General features: G+C 45.0%; 1 protein-coding gene across 1 annotated transcript in view; it reads left to right on the top strand.

The window, feature by feature from the left end:
* The window catches only part of SCD5 (stearoyl-CoA desaturase 5), a 169,774-nt gene extending 155,994 nt beyond the window's left edge, over positions 1 to 13,780 (top strand). The window contains exons 4-5 of the mRNA XM_012447059.3: positions 7,766 to 7,998; positions 11,971 to 13,780. Of these exons, the coding sequence (XP_012302482.1) occupies positions 7,766 to 7,998; positions 11,971 to 12,161 (424 nt within the window). The 3' untranslated portion in view covers positions 12,162 to 13,780. The remainder of the gene's footprint in view (positions 1 to 7,765; positions 7,999 to 11,970) is intronic.
* Positions 13,781 to 22,863: the final 9,083 nt, after the last annotated feature.

The following is a 22,863-nucleotide window of genomic DNA, read 5'->3' as shown; positions in this document are numbered from 1 at the left end:
GCATCTCAAAGTAAGACATCAGGGATAAAACACCTCCAGAATTGGTTAGTTCAGTGGCTCAACAGCTTATCCAAGGAGCTCTCCATCCTTCTGCTCTGGCTTCTTCCTGTCACAGTCACAGATGGCCGGACAGAGTGTCACTGCAGGAAAGGATCTCTGCCCTTTTGCTCCTTCTATTGTCGAGGAAGATATTTCCTTGTCTCTCTTCCTTTATTGTGGTGAAACATACAAAACATAATATTCATCATTTTAACCATTCATAGAGTGCAATTCTGTGGCATTAAGTACACTCCTGATACTGTATAACCATCACCACTATACACAAAACTTTGTCATCATTCCCAATAAAAACTCTGTTCTCGTGAAATAATAACTTTCTCTTCACCCCCAGCTCATGGTAATTTCTATTCTCCTTTCCATCTCTATGAACGTTCCTATTGTAGGTGCCTCATGTAAGTATAAGCATACAGTATTCGTCCTGTTTGTGTGGTTTATTTCACTAATCTTAATGTTATGTTTTCAGGGCCCATCCATGTTGCAGCATACATGAAAATCTCATTCTTCTTAATGGCTGGCGAGTATTCTATCGTATATATGTACAACATTGTTTGTCTGCTCATCTGCTGGCGGCCTCTTGGGACGTTTCTACCCTTTGGCTATTGTGAATAACATTGCTACTGACATGGGCATGCAGATATCTGTTCATGTCCCTGCTTTTTGTCCTTTTGGATATATACCTCAGAGTGAATATGCTGGGTCATATGAAACTTGATATTTAACCTTAGGAGAAACCATCAAACCATTTCCTGCAGTGGCTGCACCACTTCACATTCCTACTATGAATGCACGAGGATTCCAGTATGTCTACATCCTTGCTAACATTTACTTTCCTTTTTTAAAGGTACCGTCATCCTTTCCCTCGAGTCTTATTGGCCTCTATTGTGTCACATGCCCATTCCTAAATTAATTATTTGCAAAGTGAATGAGATTACCACAATCGCCTTAAACCAGTCAGGACTGGGGCTCTAGGTAGGGTCTACATTCCCCCAAAGGACATAGCTGCAAGGAGGACAGTTGGATACCTGAACTCCTGACATTCCACCAAGAAAGAAAGGATGGGACGAGGAAGAATAAAGGGAAGATACCCTCAATGTTTACAATAGAGTGGCTTTAAAAATAGAAATACCAGCCAAGTGTGGTGACTCACGCCTGTAATCCCAGCACTTTGGGAGGTCAAAGCAGGTGGATCACTTGAGGTCAGGAGTTCGAGATCAGCCTGGCCAACATGATGAAACCCTGTCTCTACTAAAAATACAAAAATTAGCCAGGCATGGTGGCAGGCATCTGTAATCCCAGCTACTCAGGAGGCTGAGACAGGAGAATCGCTTGAACCCGGGAGGCAGAGGTTGCAGTGAGCCAAGATCACACCACTGCACTGCAGCCTGGGCAGCAAAGAGCAAAACACTGTCTCAGAAAAAAAAAAAAAGAAAGAAAAAGAAATGCCCAGACCAGAGATTCTGATTCACCTGGTCTGCAGTGAGTGCTCCGCATCAGTCACTGTTAAATGTTCCCCGCTCGATTCTAATGTGCAGTCAGGACTGCGAGCACTGATCTGGCAGGTTAGGCTGCCTGTTAAGCCAGCACATGTAAATACTGAGAGATGAGAGGGACAGCATGCTACAGGAACGCTGTGCAGTGCCCCTCATCTGGTCCAGGGAGACTGAGGAAAACCCCTGAGAGGAAGCGATGTTCAGACGGATACTTGGAGGAGTCAAGTCAGCCAGGGCTGGAGAAGAGTGTCATAGGCACAGGGGACAGCACGTGGTGCGGTTTCAGAACAGGAAGGAGCTCAGTCTATCTAGAGTGCACACAGTATCCGCTTCTAACCTTCAGGGGACAATGTTTTTACTCAAATTTTGCAACTCATGGGGTAAGGTCTGTGTTCAACACTCCAACTGTGTTTATCTCCAGGTAAGTTTCCCTCTCTCTGTGACATGTTCTTGGTTGGCTGAGTGAGCAGTAGGTTATACTAGAGGCAGCAGACATTCAGAATTTGAGAACTGTGTTTGAAACCTGCCCATGCTCTATACAACCAGTGTGGCTGTGGGGAAGGCCCAGGACCTCTCTGGAACTCTGCACAGATCCTGCAAAAGAACTACCTCATAGGGCTATTGTGGAACTCAAATTTTAAAAAAATGTATGTGAGTGACATCATAAATATGCTGATAAGTTGCAAACTTCTATTCCCATCCCCACCTCTTGAGGGCACATTTCAGCTCCAGACCTATATGTTGATATCCTCTGCCTGGCAGCCCCATTTGAATGTATATTGGGCATCTCCTGCTTACAGTGTCCAAGACAGAGCTCTTCATAAGCCACTGCAAACCAGCTCTTCCTCCGTTCTGCCCTGTGTCGGCTTAGGGCATCTTCATCCTTGGTGTCATCCTTGACTCTACTCTTTCCCTCCAACATGGAGTCTGTTAACAAGTCCTGCCCCTCCATTTTAGAAATACACCCAGATTCCGACCGTTTCTCACCACCTCCATGTCTCTCCAGGTTTAGGCCACCATATTCTCTTACCCGGACCACGTGGAGCCTCCTGCAAGAGCCTCCACACTTGGCCCCCATTATTCCTACTTTATCTCCTACAACCCTCCCTCTTGTTCATATCCTCCAGCCCCAAGTCTCATGCAGCCCCAGTCTGTGTGGCTTCAGGGCCTTGGTATTTGTGGGTATCCCCGCCCCCAATTAGCCAGATGGCTAACTTCTCACTTTCTCAAGTCTTTAGTCAAAAACCATGGTGTCGGCAAGCCCTCCCATAGACATCCTATTTAAAATTTCAGTGCCTGCCCTTAATATATCATATGCTCCTTCTCTACTTTATTTTTTCTTTCTGGTATTTACCACTAATGTGTTCTACAATTTCCTTATTTATATTTTTCATTGTCTGTCTTCCCTGCCAGAATATACCGATATATAGATCTCTGCCAGTAGACCCCTGCTCCACAAAGCCGGGGATTGTCTGTTTTGTTCATCTTTTTTTTTTTTTTTCTGAGATGGAGTCTCGCTTCTTCTCCCAGGCCAGAGCACAATGGCAAGATCTTGGGTCACTGCAACCTCCGCCTCCCAAGTTCAAGCAATTCTCCTGCCTTGGCCTCCCCAGTAGCATGAGCCACTGCGCCTGGCCTTGTTCACCTTCTATCTCAGTTCTAGGGCAGTACCTGGCATGTGGCAAGCACCCAATACATTTATTAGTACAGCATTTTACAGAGGAGAAATCTGAGGCTCAGTGCAATTAAATAATTCATTCAAGGTCACACAGCTAGAAGACGTTGTGTAGTTAAATGTTCTGTGATGCTTTTGACAACAACAAAAGAATCCATTTAGCAAAAAGAGGGCAGCATCAATGACTCCTCTCCAGCTCTCCTCCCTATCACTGTTGAAGGAAGGAAGTCTCTAAAATGAGGAAGGAATAGGTGCAAGAGGGCTGCGTGGAGTTGCTGTGTGGCCCCTTGGCGCGAGCATTCAGGTTTGAGTGTTATTAGATGAGGAAGCTGGGGAGCCGTCTCAGCGCTTGTTCTGAAGCATAAAGGCCAGTAACTGTTACTAAAAGAAGACCAGCTGCTCGAGGCTAAAAGCGCACAGGAGGAAAGGGCACTCCCTACTCGGGAAGCATTTGCTAAGTCGGCTTGAGATAGTCATGGAGGATTTTAGACCGTTTTCAGCGTCAAGATCCATCTCACTGGTATCCTACCCAGACTAACTGTGCCCCCTAAAAATCCCTTCTTTCATCCATTCTACTGAACACAGAGAGGAATCCTAGCCGATTACAGACAGGACAATCAGAGAATAACTCTAGAAGTAGATCTCTGCAGCGTCATTGGAATGAGGACAGTGATTTTTTTTTTTTTTAGGAATGTCTTTTTTGAGGAAGAGGAAATTTGCCTGGACCATGGTGGTTCTAGTTGGGGAAGCTGGGCCTTTTTCTCCTTACCCTTGGGAAGCCGCATTGCTAGTGCTGTCCGTCCACAGGGACCCACCCGCTTGGCGGAGTAGAGCTTCTAGAACCAGAGCCAAGACAGGCAGGAGGCTCTTTAAACAGTTCAGAGGGAGGAGGCAGGGGCAGGGTCTGAGTGGAAGCCAGGTGCTGCAGGCTGTGTTTAGACCAGAGAAGGCCGGTTCCACAGGACTGGGGCCAGAGAGCAGAAGCCAGAGCAGGGCCTCGGCTTCTCCCTGGAAGGCCACAGCACCTCCCTCCACCTGGGGCCTTCATTGCTCGAGTGTGTCTACCCTAAAGCTGCTGCAAACATTCAGAGAGAGAAGTTCCCAGGGCCCAGCTGAGAGCAAGCCCACATGTGTTTCTATCCATCTTCTTTCAGGAGCAAGATGGGGTGGGGACAATGGCTCAGAGCAAACTGGGAGAGGCTCCCTTGACAGGCTTGGGTTGTAACCCTGAGAGCAGAGGAAGGAAAGGAAGCTGCTGGAGTTGCAAGATGGCTTCTGTTGCCAATGTTCAGTTGCTTTCTTTCCTCATCAAAGGTGCAAGCAAGAAGTAGCAGAGCCAAGGCTCTGGGTGCCTCTTCCATGTTCCCTCTGTAGCCCCTTCCTTCTCACGTGCTCACCACCAGCTCCCAGGTCATCGGCCTGTGCAGGGCCTGTGTGCTCCACACAGATGTCCTCTTCAGACAATGCTCCCATGCCTTGGCTGTGGTTCTTTCTGGAAATTGCCCTTGGCCGCAGAGAGCTGCCTCGCTCAAGCATTTGCCCTCCCAGGGGCTCCCTGAGGCCAGTGCCCAAATGATGCGAAGATAATACCTTTCAATTTCATACAGGTCATAAGATCATCTGGCCCAGAATGCTCCATCGGATCCGCTGAAACTCATGGTGGGTGGCCTTCTCCCTCCACCCAGTGCTGTCTTCCTCCCCTGCTCACAGGTCATCTGGACAGAACTCCGTAAGAGCCTTCTGCCCATGACTCTAGAAAGCCACCTCTAAGGCCACCAGTCCCTTAGTTGTTTTTGGTCTTTACCCCTCCAAACACAGCCCACGCATGTGACCTCCTAGGCACCCACTTTCCATTAAAATGCAACCATCCTGTATCCCAGTAACTGGAAGATGGGTGCTGATGGGCTAACATGGTGCCCAGTAAAAATAATTATCATGATGGGAGCTGACACATGAACAGCTAGCCGTCTGCAAAGCACATTGACATATGTTATTTCAATTGCAAGGCAGAATAGCACGGTGGTCTCTGAAGTGACTCTGCCTGGATATGAATTTCTGTCCCACCGTCTATGAATCTTGTGACTTTGGGCCAGCTACATAAACTCTGTTGCTCAATTTCCCTATCTGTAAAATGGGGTAATAATAATCCCGTCCTCAGAAAATGTTTGTTAGAATTAAATGAGTCCATACATGTAAAGGTCTCAGAACTGCCCTGGCACATGGTAAGCACACAGTGTGCCTTAGCTATTCGCATTTGAGCTTCACAACCACCCTGTGGGTATTACAGTTTTTACCTGTGCTGGGTACTTCTCGAGCCTCTCATCTCAGCCCAGCTTTTCACTCCAGCTGTTTCTTCAGCCACCTGCTGGCTCCGTGTAACAGCGCCTTGCTGAGCTGTGCAGCTTGTCTTACTTCCTGCCTGAGAGGCCTGCAGAGCCCACTCGGCTGTTCTGACCCAAGCAAACCTGGACTTGGGAGGAAGCTAATACCCCATGTGGCACCCCTTGATGCCAAGGAGGTATTGGAGCCAATGAAAAAACAGTCCCTTCTTTTATTCTCTGAGAGGATAATCCAGACGCATATTGTGTCCTATTAAAATCCGAGTTCAGTTGCCCTAGCAGTGGTCACTGCAGTAATGCATGCAGTCATGGCCTTCCCCATGCCCCATTGCCTTGAGCCCATTTGCCCATCCATGCCTGTCAGTGGAGCTCACATCCCCAAGTAAACTGCCCAGACACAGGCCCTTGCCTCATGCTCTGCTTTTTTTGGTGGGGCAGGGCAGAGGGCCGGGCATCTAACTGTGCACAGAAGGGCAAAAGAATAAAAAGAGGCATGTTCTATACACCATGGTATACTATGCAGCCATAAAAAGGAACAAGATTATATCCTTTGCAGGGACATGGATGAGCTGGAAGCTGTTATCCTCAGCAAACTAACACAGGAACAGAAAACCAAATACCGCATGTTCTCACTTTCACGTGGGAGCTGAACAATGAGAACACATGGACATAGGGAGGGGAACACCACACACTGGGGCCTGTCAGTGGGGCAGGGAGGGGAGAGCATCAGGACAAATAGGAGATGGGTTGACAGGTGCCGCAAACCATCATGGCACACATTTCCCTATGTAATAAACCTCCTCATCCTGCACATGTATCCTGGAACTTAAAATAAAATTTTTAAAAAGAAAGAACCATACAATAGAAAAAAAAAGAAAAAAGAGGTATGTTCAGCATACATAATCAGATCTGGACTCAGGTCAGAGTCTTCTGCCTATCAAATTTCATGCCCTCACACTGTGCCTGCACTCCCAGTGCATACATGTGTATCTTAACAGAGGCCTTCCAGAAACTTGATTAGGCTGCGGGAGGCCGAGGAGGAACACGCTATAAATAGGTAGCTTCAGATAGTTTCACATTACAGCCCTTCTCCTGCCCCTGCCTAGAGGCAATCCTGCCTGGCAAGAGGGCGGTGAGCAGTGGCTTCACTTGGCTGAAGCCTGGGGCAGGGGCTCCACCTAACTTGTCTTTGAATTGCCAGCACTTAACTCATGTATCAGTAACACTCAGGGCCTGGCACATAGTAGGTACTCAGTAAATGTTTGCTTGCTGGATACGTAGGTCCAGAACTCAAACTATGGGTGATTTGCTTTTTTCTGAGACAGAGTCTTTGTCGCCCAGACTAGAGTGCAGGGGCGCAATCTTGGCTCACTACAACCTACCCTTCCCAGGTTCAAGTAATTCTCCTGCCTCAGCCTCCTGAGTAGCTGAGATTACAGGTGCATGCCACCACGCCCAGCTAATTTTTTTGTATTTTTAGTAGAGACGGGGTTTTACCATGTTGGTCAGGCTGGTCTCGAACTCCTGACCTTGTGATCTGCCCACCTCAGCCTCCCAAAGTGCTGGGATTACAGGCATGAGCCACCATGCTCAGCCAGTCATTTGCCTTTTAATGATTACTTTGTTATGTGGCCATGCCTGTTTCTATACTTACTGTTTATTTTTTTGCTGGTTTGGAATGTAGTCTCTGATGGACAAAGAACTTTTTTGGGGTGGAATACTGTCTACCTTTTTACCAAGGTGAGTTAGTATAGAATCATGTACCTAAAATTATTTAAGAAGCATTAAATATTTCTTAAAATTATTTGAGAAAACCTGAATATCAGGTTGATTGATGAAAAAACCTCTTGGCACTATCTCGAACTGGTGGATTGTGGGATAAATGTAGCTCTAAGATACATGGGTTTGGCCAGCACAATGTTGACTATACTGAAATTCTTCTGAAGGATTCCACAGGGCCTACCACTTCCTATAGCATTCTACCTGTCCCAGTTGTCAAATCTGTGTTACCTGCCTCACCCTTGCAGGTATATGGGTCCTGTGACCCCCACACTACAGGCCTCTGTGTATAAAAAGCATTGAAGGAGCTGAGTGGCACAGTTCCCTCCTTTGGCTTTTTTCTGATTTTTCCAGCGACTTGTTCAGCCCATCCCCTCTCCCATCAGTGGGTCGTCATGGTGATACGGTGTCTTGCCCTACAGGTACTATAAGATCTCCGTGGTGCTCATGTGCTTTGTGGTCCCCACGCTGGTGCCCTGGTACATCTGGGGAGAGAGTCTGTGGAATTCCTACTTCTTAGCCTCCATTCTCCGCTACACCATCTCACTCAATGTCACCTGGCTGGTCAACAGTGCCGCCCACATGTATGGAAACCGGCCCTATGACAAGCACATCAGCCCTCGGCAGAACCCGCTCGTCACTCTGGGTGCCATTGGTGAGTAGGGGTGTTGAGGGCCAGTGGGGAGAATGATGGCCCAGGTTTTCTTGGCCTCTCAGTAGTTTTGTGGAATCAGTAAAGAGAAGCAGTGGATTGGAGTGCAGTGAACGTGAGCTTTGGCTTTTTTTTTTTCTAAGATGAATTCTTGCTTTGTTGCCCAGTCTGGAGTGCAGTGGCACGATCTCAGCTCACTGCAGCCTCTGCTTCCTGGGTTCAAGCAAGTCTCCTGCCTCGGCCTCCTGAGGAGCTGGGATTACAGGCCTCCACCATCATGCCTGGGTAATTTCTGTATTTTTTTTTCTTTTTTTTTTGGGTAGAGATAGCGTTTCACCATGTTGGCCAGGATGGTCTCAAACTCCTGACCTCAAGTGATCTGCCCTCCTTGGCCTGCCAAAGGAGCTTTGGCTTTAGGATCCTGATTCTTGGACAAGTTATATGATCTCTCTGATATACAGCTTTCCTATCTGTGAAACGGGAATAGCAATGCCTACTTCATAAGAACATGTAAGCTGCTTAGCACAGTGCCTGGCCTGCAGCGGATGATCAATAACTAGTAGTTATTGATCATCACCATGGAAATGTTCTAAAGGAGAAGCAGCAGTTGACTTTTCTCTCAAACTGCACTGGCCATTCTAGCCTCAGCTGTCCAATCATTTGGCAGAGCTTAAGCAAAAAGGCCTTCAAACAAAGACATGGGAGGAATAAGACTTGGCATCTCACGGGACCATAAAACAGTTAAGAGCGAGGCCCCTGGAGTCAGTGAGTTTGGTTGGGTCCTGGTTCCTCCACTTACTCTCTGGGCAAGTCACCCGCTCTTCTACATTTTGTGTCCCTATCTGTAAAGTGGGGGTAACAGTAGCACTTATCTCCTCCTGGGCTCATTAGAGGGTTAGATGAGTCAATACAGGCTGTTCTCAGCAGTGCTTACATGAAACAAGCCTTCGTGACGTTGCTTTTATTTCTAGTCATGTGTTCTTAGGCAACTTACTTGTCCCTTCTGTGCATTTACGTCCTTGTTTTAATCATAGCAGGGATAATCATAGCAGTTACTTCAGCGGCATGAGGCTAAAGGAATTAATACCTGTTAAAGCACTTAGCACTGTGCCTGGCACATGACAGGTGATTAAGAAATATTAGCCCTACCTTTATAGACGCAACTCAGTCTTCTTGGTAAGCTGCGCCTTGAGCACAGAGATCAAACAGTAGGAAAGTTCACTCGGTGATGAGATTCTGCCATCACTTCATTTGGGCCATCTGGTTTTCAGACCCCAGGGATCAAAGTTCTTGTCAACTTACACTGATGGCAGCAACAGCAGGTGGCGTGAACACCACATTTAGTCATGGATTAACTGCATACGCAGGGAGAAAGTGCCTTGGAAAACAGGAGGAGCCATGTCCTGACCCTTCCTATGGCTTTCCCTGCCTCTCGTCCTGCATCTTCTGAAAGGACTGTAATGAGGGGAGCTGTGGCTAGTGTTGATTCTGAGAGTAGACAGAAGTGGGGACAAGATGGACCGTCACTATGGAGGGATGGATGGGCCAGGAGACTCAGGCAGTGTGGCCGTGACACGGACCCTAAGGAGCGGGGTATTGGTTATAAGCCTATTCAGGTCAACACTGGACTCCCAGGCAGTTTGCCTCCCCAGGGTCCTTGGAAAGCTCTTGCCATATGCGGTTGTGCAGTAGAGTGGGGAATACATCATAGTGCCTATTTCTGAAAATAGGGTGAAGAAACTTTTCCATACTGCCGTTTAATCCAGGAAAAACACTAAAAATGATGAGGGGGGGAGACAATATGCAAGGTATGGATGGCCTAAATTTAAAAGAAAATTGCAGACCACAGATAGATCCATCTTGAGGTACTCACTGTAGAGCAAAATCCTTTAAACATGGTCAACAGGAGAACTATATGATGACCAGTAGCCACTTAAGAAGTAAGAGAAGAGTCTGACAGTTTCTCAAACCTTTAAAAATAGTTACTATATGATCCAGCAACTCCACTCCTACATTTGTGCCAAAGAGAAATGAAAACATATGTCCACACAGAAACTTGTATATGAATGTTCACAGCAACATTATTCATAATAACTAAAAGTGGAAACAACACAAATGTCCATCAACTGATGAATGGATATGTACAATGTTGTACATCCATATAATGAAATACTGTTTGGCAGTAAAAGGAGAATGCAGATCTGATACTTGATACAACATGAATGAACCTCAAAAACATTTTTAAGTGAAAGAAACCAATCACAAAGGACTATACATTGTATGATTTTATTTATATGAAACATCCAAAATAGGCAAATCTACAGAGAGAAAACAGGACTGGTAGGGGGTGGGAGGCGGTTGAGGGGTGATGGCTCAGGCATGTGGGGCTTTTTGGAGAGTAATGAAAATCTTGTAAATTCATTGTGGTGATGGATGCATAACTCTCTGAATATATCAAAAGCCATTCAGTTGTATACTTCAAGAGGGTGAATTGTATGGTAAGTGAATTTTATCTCAGTAAAGCTGTTTTTGAAAATCAAATGAACTAATCATTAGAGAAATGCAAATTAAAACCACAATGAGATATGACCTCACACTTATTTGAATGACTATTATCAGAGGGTAAAAGATAACAAGTGTTGGTGAGGATGTGGAGAAAGGGAACCCTTGCACACTGTTGGTGGGACTGTAAATTAGTACAGCCATTATGGAAAACAGTATGGAGGTTCCTCAAAAAAATTAAAAATAATGCTACCATATGATCTAGCAATCCTACTTCTGGGTATATATCCAAAGGAAATGAAATCAGGATGTTGAAGAGATAGCTGCATTCCCATGTTTAAACAGGATTATTCACAGTAGTCAAGATGTAGAATCAACAGATGAATGGATAAGAAAATGTATCATATATGCATAATGGAATACTATTCAGCCTTTAAAAAGAAGAAAGTCCTGTCATTTGCAACAACTTGAATGAACCTGAAGGACATTATGCTAAGTGAAGTAAGCCAGGCACAGGAAGACAAACGCTGCATGATCTCACTTCTATGTGGAATCTAAATAAGCTGAACTCATAGAAGCAGAGTAGAATGGTGGTTACCAAAGGCAGCGGCAGAGGGGCTGAGAGATGTTGGTCAAAGGGTACAAATTTTCAGTTTGACAAGAGGAACGAGTTCAGGAGGTCTATTGTAAAATATGGTGATAGTGACTACAGTTAATAACAATGTATTGTATTCTTGAAAATCACCGAGAGTAGGTTTTAAGTGTTCTTATCACAAAAATGTAAGTATGTGAGGGAAAGCACGTCACTTAGCTCAGTTTAACTATTCCAAAATGTATACATCTTTCAAAACCACATGTTGTACATAATATATACAAATTTTATTTGTCAATTAAAAAATACGTAAAAGAAATTTAAAAAATCAAATAAGAGAAGCCATGAGAGCTCCCATGAGTACATCTTTTATAAAAATTAAGAGAGTAAAAGCTGCCCACTGGCCACTGGAAGGGGTAGAATAACAGATAAGTACATTCTGGATATTTAAAGATATTTAATTTACTTACCTATTTGAATGATTCTCATTTATCTCTTCTGAGCTCCTCAAAAAAGGATTTTTAATCACTCCAGCCCACAGAGACTATTTTTAAAAAATAATTGTACATCAAAATGATCTGTTACCAGCCATTTAGCATTTACCTTAAGAAGAATAGCTCTGAAGTCATGGTATCATGTCACAGTTCACACAGGAAAATTAATCTTTCGATGATGTTGATAACTTTATTGCTATTTTTCTGTTCATATTGTTTATTTAGCTAAGTAAGTCAATGCCTTTGGAGGCAGTAACCAAGTCTTTTGCTCTTCAGAGCCTGACACCATATTCTGCAAACAGCAAATCCTGAAAAAATAGGTGATAAAAAAAAATCTGTGCAAAGAAGTTGTGATTGAGTTATTTCCATGCCCACTTTGTCTTCCAGGTGAAGGCTTCCACAATTACCATCACACCTTTCCCTTTGACTACTCTGCGAGTGAATTTGGCTTAAATTTTAACCCAACCACCTGGTTCATTGACTTCATGTGCTGGCTGGGGCTGGCCACTGACCGCAAACGGGCAACCAAGCCGATGATCAAGGCCCGGAAGGCCAGGACTGGAGATGGCAGTGCTTGAACCTGGAACAGCCGTCCTGCAGTCTGCCATTGCCACCTCAGTTCATGGCTTTTGTTACAATAGTTCTCTTGTACATTGGATCGTGGGAGGGGGCAGAGGGTGGGGAAGGAACGGAAACTATGTGGTTTGGGAATTTTTTTGTTTGTCTCAAAATAAAAATGTTGAAATACAATTATCAATGAAAAAACTTTTTTTTTTTTTTGAGACGTAGTCTCGCTGTGTCGCCCAGGCTGGAGTACAGTGGGATGACCTTGGCTCACTGCAACCTCCACCTCCCTGGTTCAAACAATTCCCCTGCCTCAGCTTCTCAAGTAGCTGGGATTACAGGCTCATGCCACCATGCCTGGCTAATTTTTTGTATTTTTAGTAGAGATGGGGTTTCACCATGTTGGCCAGACTGGTCTCAAACTCCTGACCTCAGGCAATCCTCCCGCCTTGTCCTCCCAAGTGCTGGGATTACAGGCGTGAGCCACCACACCCAGCCGAAAAAAACTTTTAAAGTCATGATTAGTACGATTTAACATTAGAATATGGACATGTGATTTAATCGCTGTAGCTAAAATACGTCAACTATACATTGTCATGTGCTTGAACATGTTGCTAACCCTGACAGGATGAAGGAATGTAATATTCTTTCAGTGTGCTTCAGGAGAGCATTTGTTTTATTTTCTACCAATTAACCTGGCATTACTTTTAAACAACCATCTGAAGGAGCAGAGAGGCAGGGTAGAAGACAGAACGGGGGTCTATGCGGTAACTAAAGAATGTGTCTGTTTTGTAATTATTGTGTGTGTGTGTGGTTTTTTGTTTGCTTAAGAGAATCAAAAACTGAAAAAAATGAGAATACAGGAAATGACTCTTGGATATTTTTTTTGCCGTGTTTATAGCTTGTTAATGCTCTACTGTCTTTGCTTCCAGAGAGATTTGTTCACCGCCCAGCTCGTTTCGTGTTCTGAGGCTTAAGCCCAACCCACTGTATAAATCATGCCTGTTTAGATGTTTGATTTTCTTCTGTTTGCCATTGTCATCTTAAAGGTGTATAACTCAGACATGCCAGACATCAAATTAAGCTCAAATTAAGCTCTTGTTTAAATGTTTAAACACCTAATTTATATTCTAATTGATCCCAGCCACTGATGCATGTACTTCAGCTACTTCTGCTAAATAAGCATATTAATTTTCCACATCAGGCCGTCAGATCTTAAGAACCAACAGTTTTCTAGAATTCCGTGTCTACTAATGTTTCACCTGCATGCAGCCTTCATTGATTTTGCAGCAAAATATAAAGTGATCATTATGTAGCTTCTAGATTAAAAAATTTTGTGTGTGAAGTTGCTTTGTAAAGAGCATGTGGAATTAATGGGACAGCGTGCCCTTTGTGTTAGATGTTAGAGCAAAAGAAAGGGCTTATAGTGTTGGTATTGGAGCACTTTGAAGATAGATATTTTCAGAAAAGATATAGGATTTAAAAGTTAACATTTTAAATTTTAGAAGAAGATATGACGCCAATTGGAAATTGTCACAATGAAGTTCTTCATCCAGCAGGTGTTTAACAGTGTTATTTTGCCATTGATAATGTGTAAACTGTGAGTGATTTACAATAAATGATTATTAATTCACTGGTGTTCTTGTCCACATACTTCAGTGCTATTTAGAGAATGTTCTTTACAGAGTGCTTGATGCGTCATGATGACTGTATGACTTGCATTGGATTTGGGCTCTGGGCTAACAACAGCCCCTGAGAGCAGCCCCTGAGGCCAGGCTTGTCCTATCCTATTGGGCTTAGGCAACAGCCAGGGGAAGCCAGCAAGGTTTATTTGGAATGCAGAACTCCCAGTGGTATTGTTCCCTGATTCTCACTCACCAGCAGTCACTAAGAGTGCTTATAGATGATAAATGGGAATCTGTTCCTGTATGTCACCCATAGGAGCATGAAGGACACCTTCCCCTCTCCAGGTCCCACCAATAGTTACCAGAGGTGGAGGAGATGGACTCCTGTTTTCACTCTAGTCCTGCCTCTCTCAGCCTCACCTCTGCACCACCGAAGTCTCTCCCTATCTTTTGCCCCAAAGCAGCTGTGCCCCTGCCGTCAGATAGAACCTTCTTAGCCTGTCTGCAGTTAAGTGGTATTCTAGTCATTGATGGGTACCAGGCTAGATCATCATGTAAGGACCCTTTGGATGTGACTAGCATTTTTCAGCTGCTTCATATTCCAGTCACACATTGCTAAGACCTTGTATGGAGTGTGGGTGGAGGGCAGTCATATTCCAAGATAAGTTTGTATCAACATGACGTAAAATGGTCCTTAATTGGGAATGTATATGTGCACCTGTGACTCCTAAAAGTACTAAACTTACTTATTTGTCCATTAATCAAAAATACTACATTTGGAACAGCTATTTGGAATCTTTCCACAAAAGGAGGGTATTTCTCAGCTAGACCAAATAAATCTGGAACCTCCCTCCTCTGAACCTGAGTGCCATCTTTTTTTCTACAGCAGAGCCCGCGAATGACTTAGGATTGGAATGATTTGGAGGAAGAAGTGGACAAAGGTTAGACTGCACTAGTGTCTTCCCTGTTATTGTTTCCTTCAGGTCTAAGGAGCATCTTAACAGAAAGTAGCTCTGGGAGTTATTTCCCAAACCTATCTATCCAAGGTGGCCTTAGAAAGACCAATCCATTTTTTGAAAGTTTCCGTTTAAGAAAGTGATCTCCCCACGTCCAGTCTTTAATCTCATCCCTACAAGGCTTATTTCAGAAGCACCCACCCCTGCTTCTAGGTGAGGGGAGCCCAGGGGAAGCAGTTCCAATAGCATGTGTGCCACAGGCATCACAGCAGATTCATGGAGCCAGCCTGGGACAGTGGAGCCAAGTCAGTTCACCTCAAGTCCCCAGCTCTGCTACTGGCCAGCTCTGTGGCCTTGAGAAACATGTCTCTCTGGATTCAGTTTCCTTCTCTGAAAAGAGAGGGAATTAAACCAGACTCTCGCCTAAGGTACCCTTCAGCCCTACCATTCGACGACAGCAACAGAGATGAGTCAGACACGTTCTCATATGCCTGACTTTGAATTTGAAACACCTCTCAAGTTAGCACTCATCCTCTCTGGGACATAGAAGGTCAAAATTGGGAGGGTGTGGGAATAGTAGAATCTGAATGTTAGAACACAGACTGAGGCTAGACGGATAGAATGTTCTTGGTTTTAAAAAACCTTGCATGTATTTTATGTATTCCCAAAATGCAATGAAGCAATTAAAATAAATGTAACCCATCATGAAAAACAATTTAATGAGAGAAACTATTACAGAAAGCTCTATGGCTTAATGGGGTAGTAGAAATAACACTGGACCTGGAATTCTAAGAACCTGAATTTGAACTCTAACTCTTGATCTGACTTGCTGTGTTATCTGGGACTTGGGTTAAGGCTGAAATATGACATAGGAAATTGTCATTTACTAACCTACAGAGCCTCTCTCACCCTCGGTGTCCTTGTCAACATGACAGGAAGAGCCACATTTATGTGTATTCGATTAATCGAGAGGCCTCATCCCAGTGCCTGGGGCATGGCACAGCCCCGAGAGACATCAGTTGAGGGTGAGTAGCATGCCCCACACACAAGCCAGAGGCTGGGATATGGTGCAGAGAGCCATACACCAGAAGTGAACCATTTTCTGGGCCTGGTTTTGCTAACTAACCGGATGGCCCTAACCTCTGAGAACTTTGGTTTCACCTTCCATAAAGGAACCAACTGGGTTGGATTAACCTGTCCAGCTCTGCCATTCTGGGGAGTCTTTACGGCCGTGTGCCTCCCTCAGTACCAGGCCTCTGCGTGGCCCCCTGTACCCCTCTGCACCCCTGGCCTCCCTACTGTGCCTCGCATGAGAGGACGGCTCTGGTCTGCAATGTCAGCTCATCAGGACCTGGAACAGAAGATTTGTGGAGGGGAGAGGTTGAAGCTCATAGATGAGAGTGAGCTTTGGGGATTATCTGTGAGGTTCATTTGTCCATTTTCCTCCTGTCCCCAGTTACAAAGGGGACTGAAAGCCAGTTGTGTTCTCAGTGGCTGCTCATGTGAAAAACAAGGAAGGAAAGAAATACCCTAACCTTTATAATCCTTTTTAAAAAAAAATTCCCATTTTTAGCTCAGGGTGTTAATCAAACTCCTTCCCCTTCCTCTACGTCAAGGATGTGCTATAAATGACTGGAAACTCCTTTCCTTGTTCCCTCTGCTAGTTCCCTGTAGAGTGTAGAGTCTGTAGCCCCCATCCCACCTCGAGGATGTTCCTGACTTCTATAAGTGCAACATCAGAAGCAAGAGGAGGGAAGCCTTGTCTCAGGGCAACAAGCCTGGCTGTCCCAGCAGCTTCTGTGGGTCCGACACAGCCTTCTTTCCCTCTCCGTTCAGGCGCTGTGGTGCTGCGACTCCCCATCTGGAAGAACAGTCAGCCACATCCTGGCCGTGACTACCTCACAGGATCCAAAAGGAAAATATCAGCTAATAGCAGCCTGGGCTAGCTAGGGCTGTGAAGGCTTTGCCCTGCAAAAGAATACCATTCCTTACAGCTCCTGGCCTGCGTTTACTATGGAAAAAAGATGGCATTACCTTCAACCAGCCATCTGAATCCCTCACCGCTGGGGATCTACTAATGCCCTCCTCCCACTTGTTCTCAATCCTCTATGAGGCAACTCTCAACGTTACCACTGAAAGGAATCTCAGAAGCTTTCTTCTTTCTTTCTTTCTTTCTCTTTCTTTCTCTTTCTTTCTTTCTTTCTTTTTTCCTTTCTTCTCTCTCTCCCTCCCTCCCATCCTCCCTCCCTCCTCCGTCACTTTCTTTCTTTCTTTTCTTTTTTTTAATATAAGGTCTTGCTCTGTCACCCAGGCTGGAGTGTAGTGGCACGATCTCAGCTCACTGCAGCCTCCCCTCACTGCAATCTCCACCTCCTGAGTTCAAGCAATCCTCCCTGCTCAGCCTCCCCAGTAGCTGGGACTACAGGTGCATGCCACCACACCGGCTTTTTTTTTTTTTTTTTTTTTTTAGTAGAGATGGGGTTTCACCATGTTGGCCAGGCTGGTTTCAAAACTCCTGACCTCAGATGATCCGCCCACCTCAGCCACCTAAAATGTTGGGATTACCTAAAATGTTGGGATTACAGGTGTAAACCACCATGCCCGGCCAGAAGTCTCAGAAGTTGCTTTCTTCTAGAGGTACCAGCTGCTAGACAGAGCCAGCAACCCCTATGCTGTGGGTGGACAAAATGACTGGGCCCCACCATGGCAAGGGTATGTTTGTAGTTTTATGACCGGATTTCCCATAAGCCTGTGCTCACAGCACATGTACTGCAAAACACAGGAGCTGTATGTAAGGCTGCATCCTTATTCTGAGCTGCGTGGCAACGCTGCTGCATGGGGTGGGGGAGCTCACTATAAGGTACATGATGTGAGCATTGGTGGAGATGAACTAGGCCAACTGGGATCTCCAGTATCTCAAAGGCAGGTGGAATGGTCATGTAGGCAATGTCTTCCAGTTCCCGTAAGCAGGTTCTGACTCCCGAGGCAGAAGGACAGGGAAGACTCACTTCAGCTCCTTCCTGGCCCTGCAATTGCTGCCCATGAATGCAAGAAGGGCTCTGTTAGCGCTGACTGCCTTCTATTTCCTCCTCTGAACTAAAGGGCACTTATATTTCTAGCATCATAAAGTGCTTATTTCAGATATGCCAACCAATGAGCACATCTGTTTGCACCGTTGTCTGCAGCTCCTTCGAGACTGCACTATCTGCAACATATGGGATCCAAACTCTTCGAGTCAGCGTGTTAGAATGTGCACACAGCTGCGCCATGGCCAACCAGGGGACAAAGGATCTCAAAGTGGGTATTTTGGCCTGGATGGTTTCAAATCATTGTTTTAAAAGTGAGTATCTTGATTTTGACTCTATGTAAAAAAACCTTAAGTATTGTCCCTTTTCACCACCTTTTCAATCCATCTGAAGCCAGGCGCTTGGGTCAGTTTAAGACACTGACATGGATAGGTCATTTTGATGTGGTTTTGTTTATACATTACCTGACTGTTTGGCCTCTCTCTATACCACAAAGAAATATTCGCATTGTTACTTTGTTGTGAACAGCCAAAGGAAAAATATTGAAGACCTCTGTTTTGTCATCTATACTATGTAAGAACTAGAACCAGTGATGGCTTTGGTCTCTTCCTCTATCATAAACTATGGGAATCGATAGCAAACAAGCTTAGAAAATGCAAGCTTCTGCTTTACTCAAGCAAAAGATATGGTCAGAAGCTGTACTAGCTTTATATCTCATAAAAGAAAAAAACGGACCAGGTGCAGTGGCTCATGCCTATAATCCCAGCAGTTTGGGAGGCCAAGGCAGGCAGATCAGTTGAGGTCAGGAGTTTGAGACCAGCCTGGCCAACATGGTGAAAACCCGGCTCTACCTAAAATACAAAAATTAGACGGGTGTGGTGGTGCGGGCCTGTAATCCCAGCCACTGGAGAGGCTAAGGATGGATAATTGCTTGAATCAGGAGACAGAAGTTGCGGTGAGCTGAGATCACCACTGCACTCCAGCCTGGGAAAAGAGTGAGACTCCATCTGAAAAAACAAAAGAAAAAAAGAAAAGAAAAACAGAGAAGAGGCTCAAGGCCAGGGTGTTGAGTGTTGTTCAACTAACCGGGCCCCTGGTAAAGCCTTTCTTTATGTAAACAGCTGTAGGTTGACATATAATCATGAAGCTGGTAGATATTCATGGCATGTCATTTGGATGGCTAGATAGTTCTAAACAATATAACTTTTTTGTTCTTGTTTTGCTTCGTATTGTTTTGTTTTAAAATTTTCTATCTAAAAGATGTCCTTAAAATGAGGATTGCTGTATCCAAGAAGTTGCAGCATTATAATTCTTGGAAGTAATAATTTGCTTCAAAGTAAGGTCAATCACCATCACATGCCATAGTGATTTGGTTGCCAAAGTTCTATGCACCATGCTGGAACTTGGCTGAATGTGCACAAAGCTCAGCTAATTAAAACCTTCCCAACAAACTTGTCTTGGTTAGTTTGTTTGATACAATATCTTTTGTTGTAACATTCATTCTGTTGTTTTTCCATTTGCTTTAAATTTAGCACCGCCACATAAAAAAGAGACAGAGAAAATAGGACAGCTTGAAGAGGTGTAAAAATATAATTACTCTTTTGAAAGTATGCATATTTATCTATTTTTTGCTAACCCCCATCTCACTTGTCTTTCTACTTCGCTAAATAGACAAATGTTCCTGGCTCATGGATATACAGCACTTATGGGTTATTTCTAATTGAGAACATCCCTTACTGCAATTTCTATGCCACTGATTTTAGTACATTTTAAAAATTTCTTTTGCATCAAAAAGGAAATCAAAAGAAAGCATATCAGGCTTGAAAGACCACTAGTGGTACTGTAGAACTTCTACAAGCCAGTCTGGAATAACACTTCAAATCTCTGAAATTTTGCTCAGCATGGAGGGAAGGAAGGAAGGAAAGAAGGAAAGGAGGGAGGGAGGGAGGGAAGGAAAGAAGGAGGAGGGAAATTCATCAAGAAGTATTTTCCCAAACTACACCTAGTTGTGACCATATTTGGCTCAATTTTATTAATTACAGCTGCATCTATAAAACAATATGCTAATAATTCACAACCCACATGTAAGACCCATGCAGACCTTGACTGTCTTTCTCACCAGTGTTTTCCCTGCCCACATGACAAGGCCTGAGAGGTGGGATGTGCTCGCCAAAAATTTACTGAATGAATGAATGAATGGGTAGATGCACTGTACTACAATGCAGAAAGAAAACTCTGCCAGTCCTGATGGCTCACACCTGTAATCCCAGTACTTTGGGAGGCTAAGGTGGGAGGGTCACCTGAAGCCAAGAGTTCAAGACCAGCCTGGGCAACATAGCAAGACCCCATCTCTTAAAAAAAAAAAAAAAAGGAAAAGAAAAGAAAAGAAAGAAAATTCCATTTAGTATTTCTGTGTCTCATCTTCTATTTGCCCCACTAAATATGAAACCGCAGGGAGGCAGGACCCACATTGTCCTGTGTACAGTTGTATCCTAAGCTCCCAGCAGCAAGAGCTTACCATATAGCAAGACCTCAACAATTTTTGTTGAGCTGTTGGTATTTATGAATATGGATAGGCCCTTCTCTGAGAAAATTGTTGACCCAGAAATCTGAACTTGCAAAAGTAAATAAATTAGAAGATAGTTCTGAATTTTACAAAAGTACTTATTTCAGGGTTCCTTTCATAAGCAGCCCTTGAAAACGTGCCTTAACTTTAAAGTCTTCATGAAACTTTTAAGAAGCACACGTGCCATAGGATGCAAGATACAGCTAACTCTGCCAGGACTGTGCAATCACAGAGCCACTTCCAGACAGTCAGGGTTAGAAGGCTGCGCCTCCCTGCCAATAGGGCAACCACTAAGCCACAAACAGAAGACTGTGCTAAGAGGTGAAACGGGCAATGGCGGTGTTATGGGCTGGATTTTGTCCCCTAAAATTCTTATGCTGAAGCCCTAACCCTCTAGCACCTCAGAATGTGACTGAGATAAGGTCTTTAAAGAGGTAATTAAGCTAAAAAGGGTTCATTAGGATGGGCACTAATCCAATCTGACAGGTGACCTCACAAGAAAAGGAGATTAGGGCACAGATACACACACAGGGAAGAACGTGGCAGACGGCAGCCATTTACAAGCCAAGGGAGAGGCCTGAGAAGAAACCAATTTTGCTGACCCCTAGTCCTCAGAACTGGGAGGAAATACATGTGTGTTGTTTCAGCCGCTCATCTGGTGATCTCTGTTATAGCAGTCCTTAGCAAACCGATGTAGACAAATAAATGGAAATGTCATCTTTTCAACTCCGTTCTACTGTTATATAGACTAGAAGTATAATGTAGAAGTGTCCAAGGCCCAGATGAGACTATCAGAAGGCTAAAGCAAACGCAGCCCCCTGCTCTCTCCCCTCCACCCCGCCCACTCCCTTGCCCTGTAATTGTCATCTCCGCCAGGTCTCTGTCTCCACTGTGCACTATATTAATTCTCCCTGGATGTGAGGTGGTGATTCCACAGAGAGAGCTGCCTTACAGATCAGCATCACGTCAGTGTCCCAACAGAAAGCAACACTGGAAAACGTTTTGCCTTTCTTTTTAACAATCAACAAGAATTCACTTAGCTCCCACTATGGTGAAGGCAGAGGACTAAACCTCGCAGGGAGATGGGATTGTTTCTGACCCTTAAGAAGGAAACCCATCTCCCATCTCATTGTCCGAATACACTCATGTCATTTGGACATTTTTCACCAATTACTTTTGCAAACATTGTAGAAAAATAAGTGACTTAGTAAGTGCTGAGCCTTCACTTAAGAGATTGGCCTGGGCCTTATTGAATAGGGGGTAGAAGAGGGAAATGGTCCATGTATACTCTTATAGACAAAAAGAATTACATTCTTTCACTGAAAAAAAGGCCAACCATCATCAAAACAATTTAATACATCCTTCCTCTTTAATAGAAGCTCAAATCAAATGTCTCACTCAGTCAAACTGAGTTAGGAGAGAAGCCATCTGCTGGCTCCCAGTGCAGCTCCAGCAGGCCTGTTTTGAACACCATTGGCTGAGTCCTGCTTGTATCATTAAAAAATTATCTTAACTGCTCGCTGCCAGAAGTAATTTGCCCAGCATTGTCCATTCCTCGGAAGCAGAATTAATGTTTCCTGTGGCTATGAATGTCTGTGAAACAGCATCACAAGATAAATGCCTACAGGCAGCTGGAGAAAGTGGACTACCATCAGAGAGGAGTCCTCTGTCGGAAGTGGTGAGACCTAAGGGTCGGGTGCCTGGATGGCCACAGGCCACTCTGCAAAGCATCAAGATCCTGAAAGATGGGCAGGTCTGGGAAGTTTGGACTGCATAGACAGGTGCATAGGAGTCTCAGGAATGCCGCTGGCTTCAGATTCTGGTCCCTGTGTCACCTCTCACCCTCGTGTATAAGACCTAGGAAAGTAGAATGTGGTGTGTGTGCATGTGTGTGGTGTGTGTGAGTGGGCACTCCACTTTTGAGGTGTCTCCTGCCCTTCCCCCTTCCCTCCTCTCCCCTCCATTCTCTCTCTCTGTCTCTGCACTCATTCCTAAGGGCCCTGATTTGGCAGTGGAGCTACTGAGGGGTGGAGAGCGATCCTTGGTTAGCTGAACAGTAACTCTGGGATGCAGACAGCTGGGGAGAAGCTTGGCAAGACAAAGAAACATCTCTGCTAGCCTCAGGCCTTCTCTACTGCTAGATTCTCTCTCCCTGGGAGACTTGCTCCTCTTCCAAGGCTGCCCTGGTGTTGCCACCTGTGTTCGCTGAGCCCCTCCACCCTGCTGTACACCCTGGGACGCTGATGGGCATGCATTACACCAACAAGCTGGTCGGGATGAAGAATGGGGAGCACTGGCAGGACAGAGGGAGGAGGGTGAGGCACAGGTGCTTACTCCCTGACTCCCTCCCTTCAGGGTGGCTGCATCCCCACCTGACAGTCTGTCCTTAGGGCTGATGAGGCCAGTGGGGCCCCTCTCTTCCTAGTCTGCTCTGTGGCTGTGGGTGCTCTACCCACTACCCGTGCATTCAGGAGTAGCCCGCATGGCGGCCATGGAGTGCACCTCTCAGATCTTGCATGAAAGAACTTGCCATTCAGCTGCAA

The sequence above is a fragment of the Aotus nancymaae genome, unplaced genomic scaffold, assembly GCF_030222135.1.
Source record: "Aotus nancymaae isolate 86718 unplaced genomic scaffold, 86718_ANA_hifiasm-v0.15.2.pri h1tg000006l, whole genome shotgun sequence".
Taxonomy (NCBI): Eukaryota; Metazoa; Chordata; class Mammalia; order Primates; family Aotidae; genus Aotus; species Aotus nancymaae.
The sequence above is the reverse complement of the archived record's forward strand: the minus strand, read 5'-3'. Positions and strand labels throughout refer to the sequence as shown.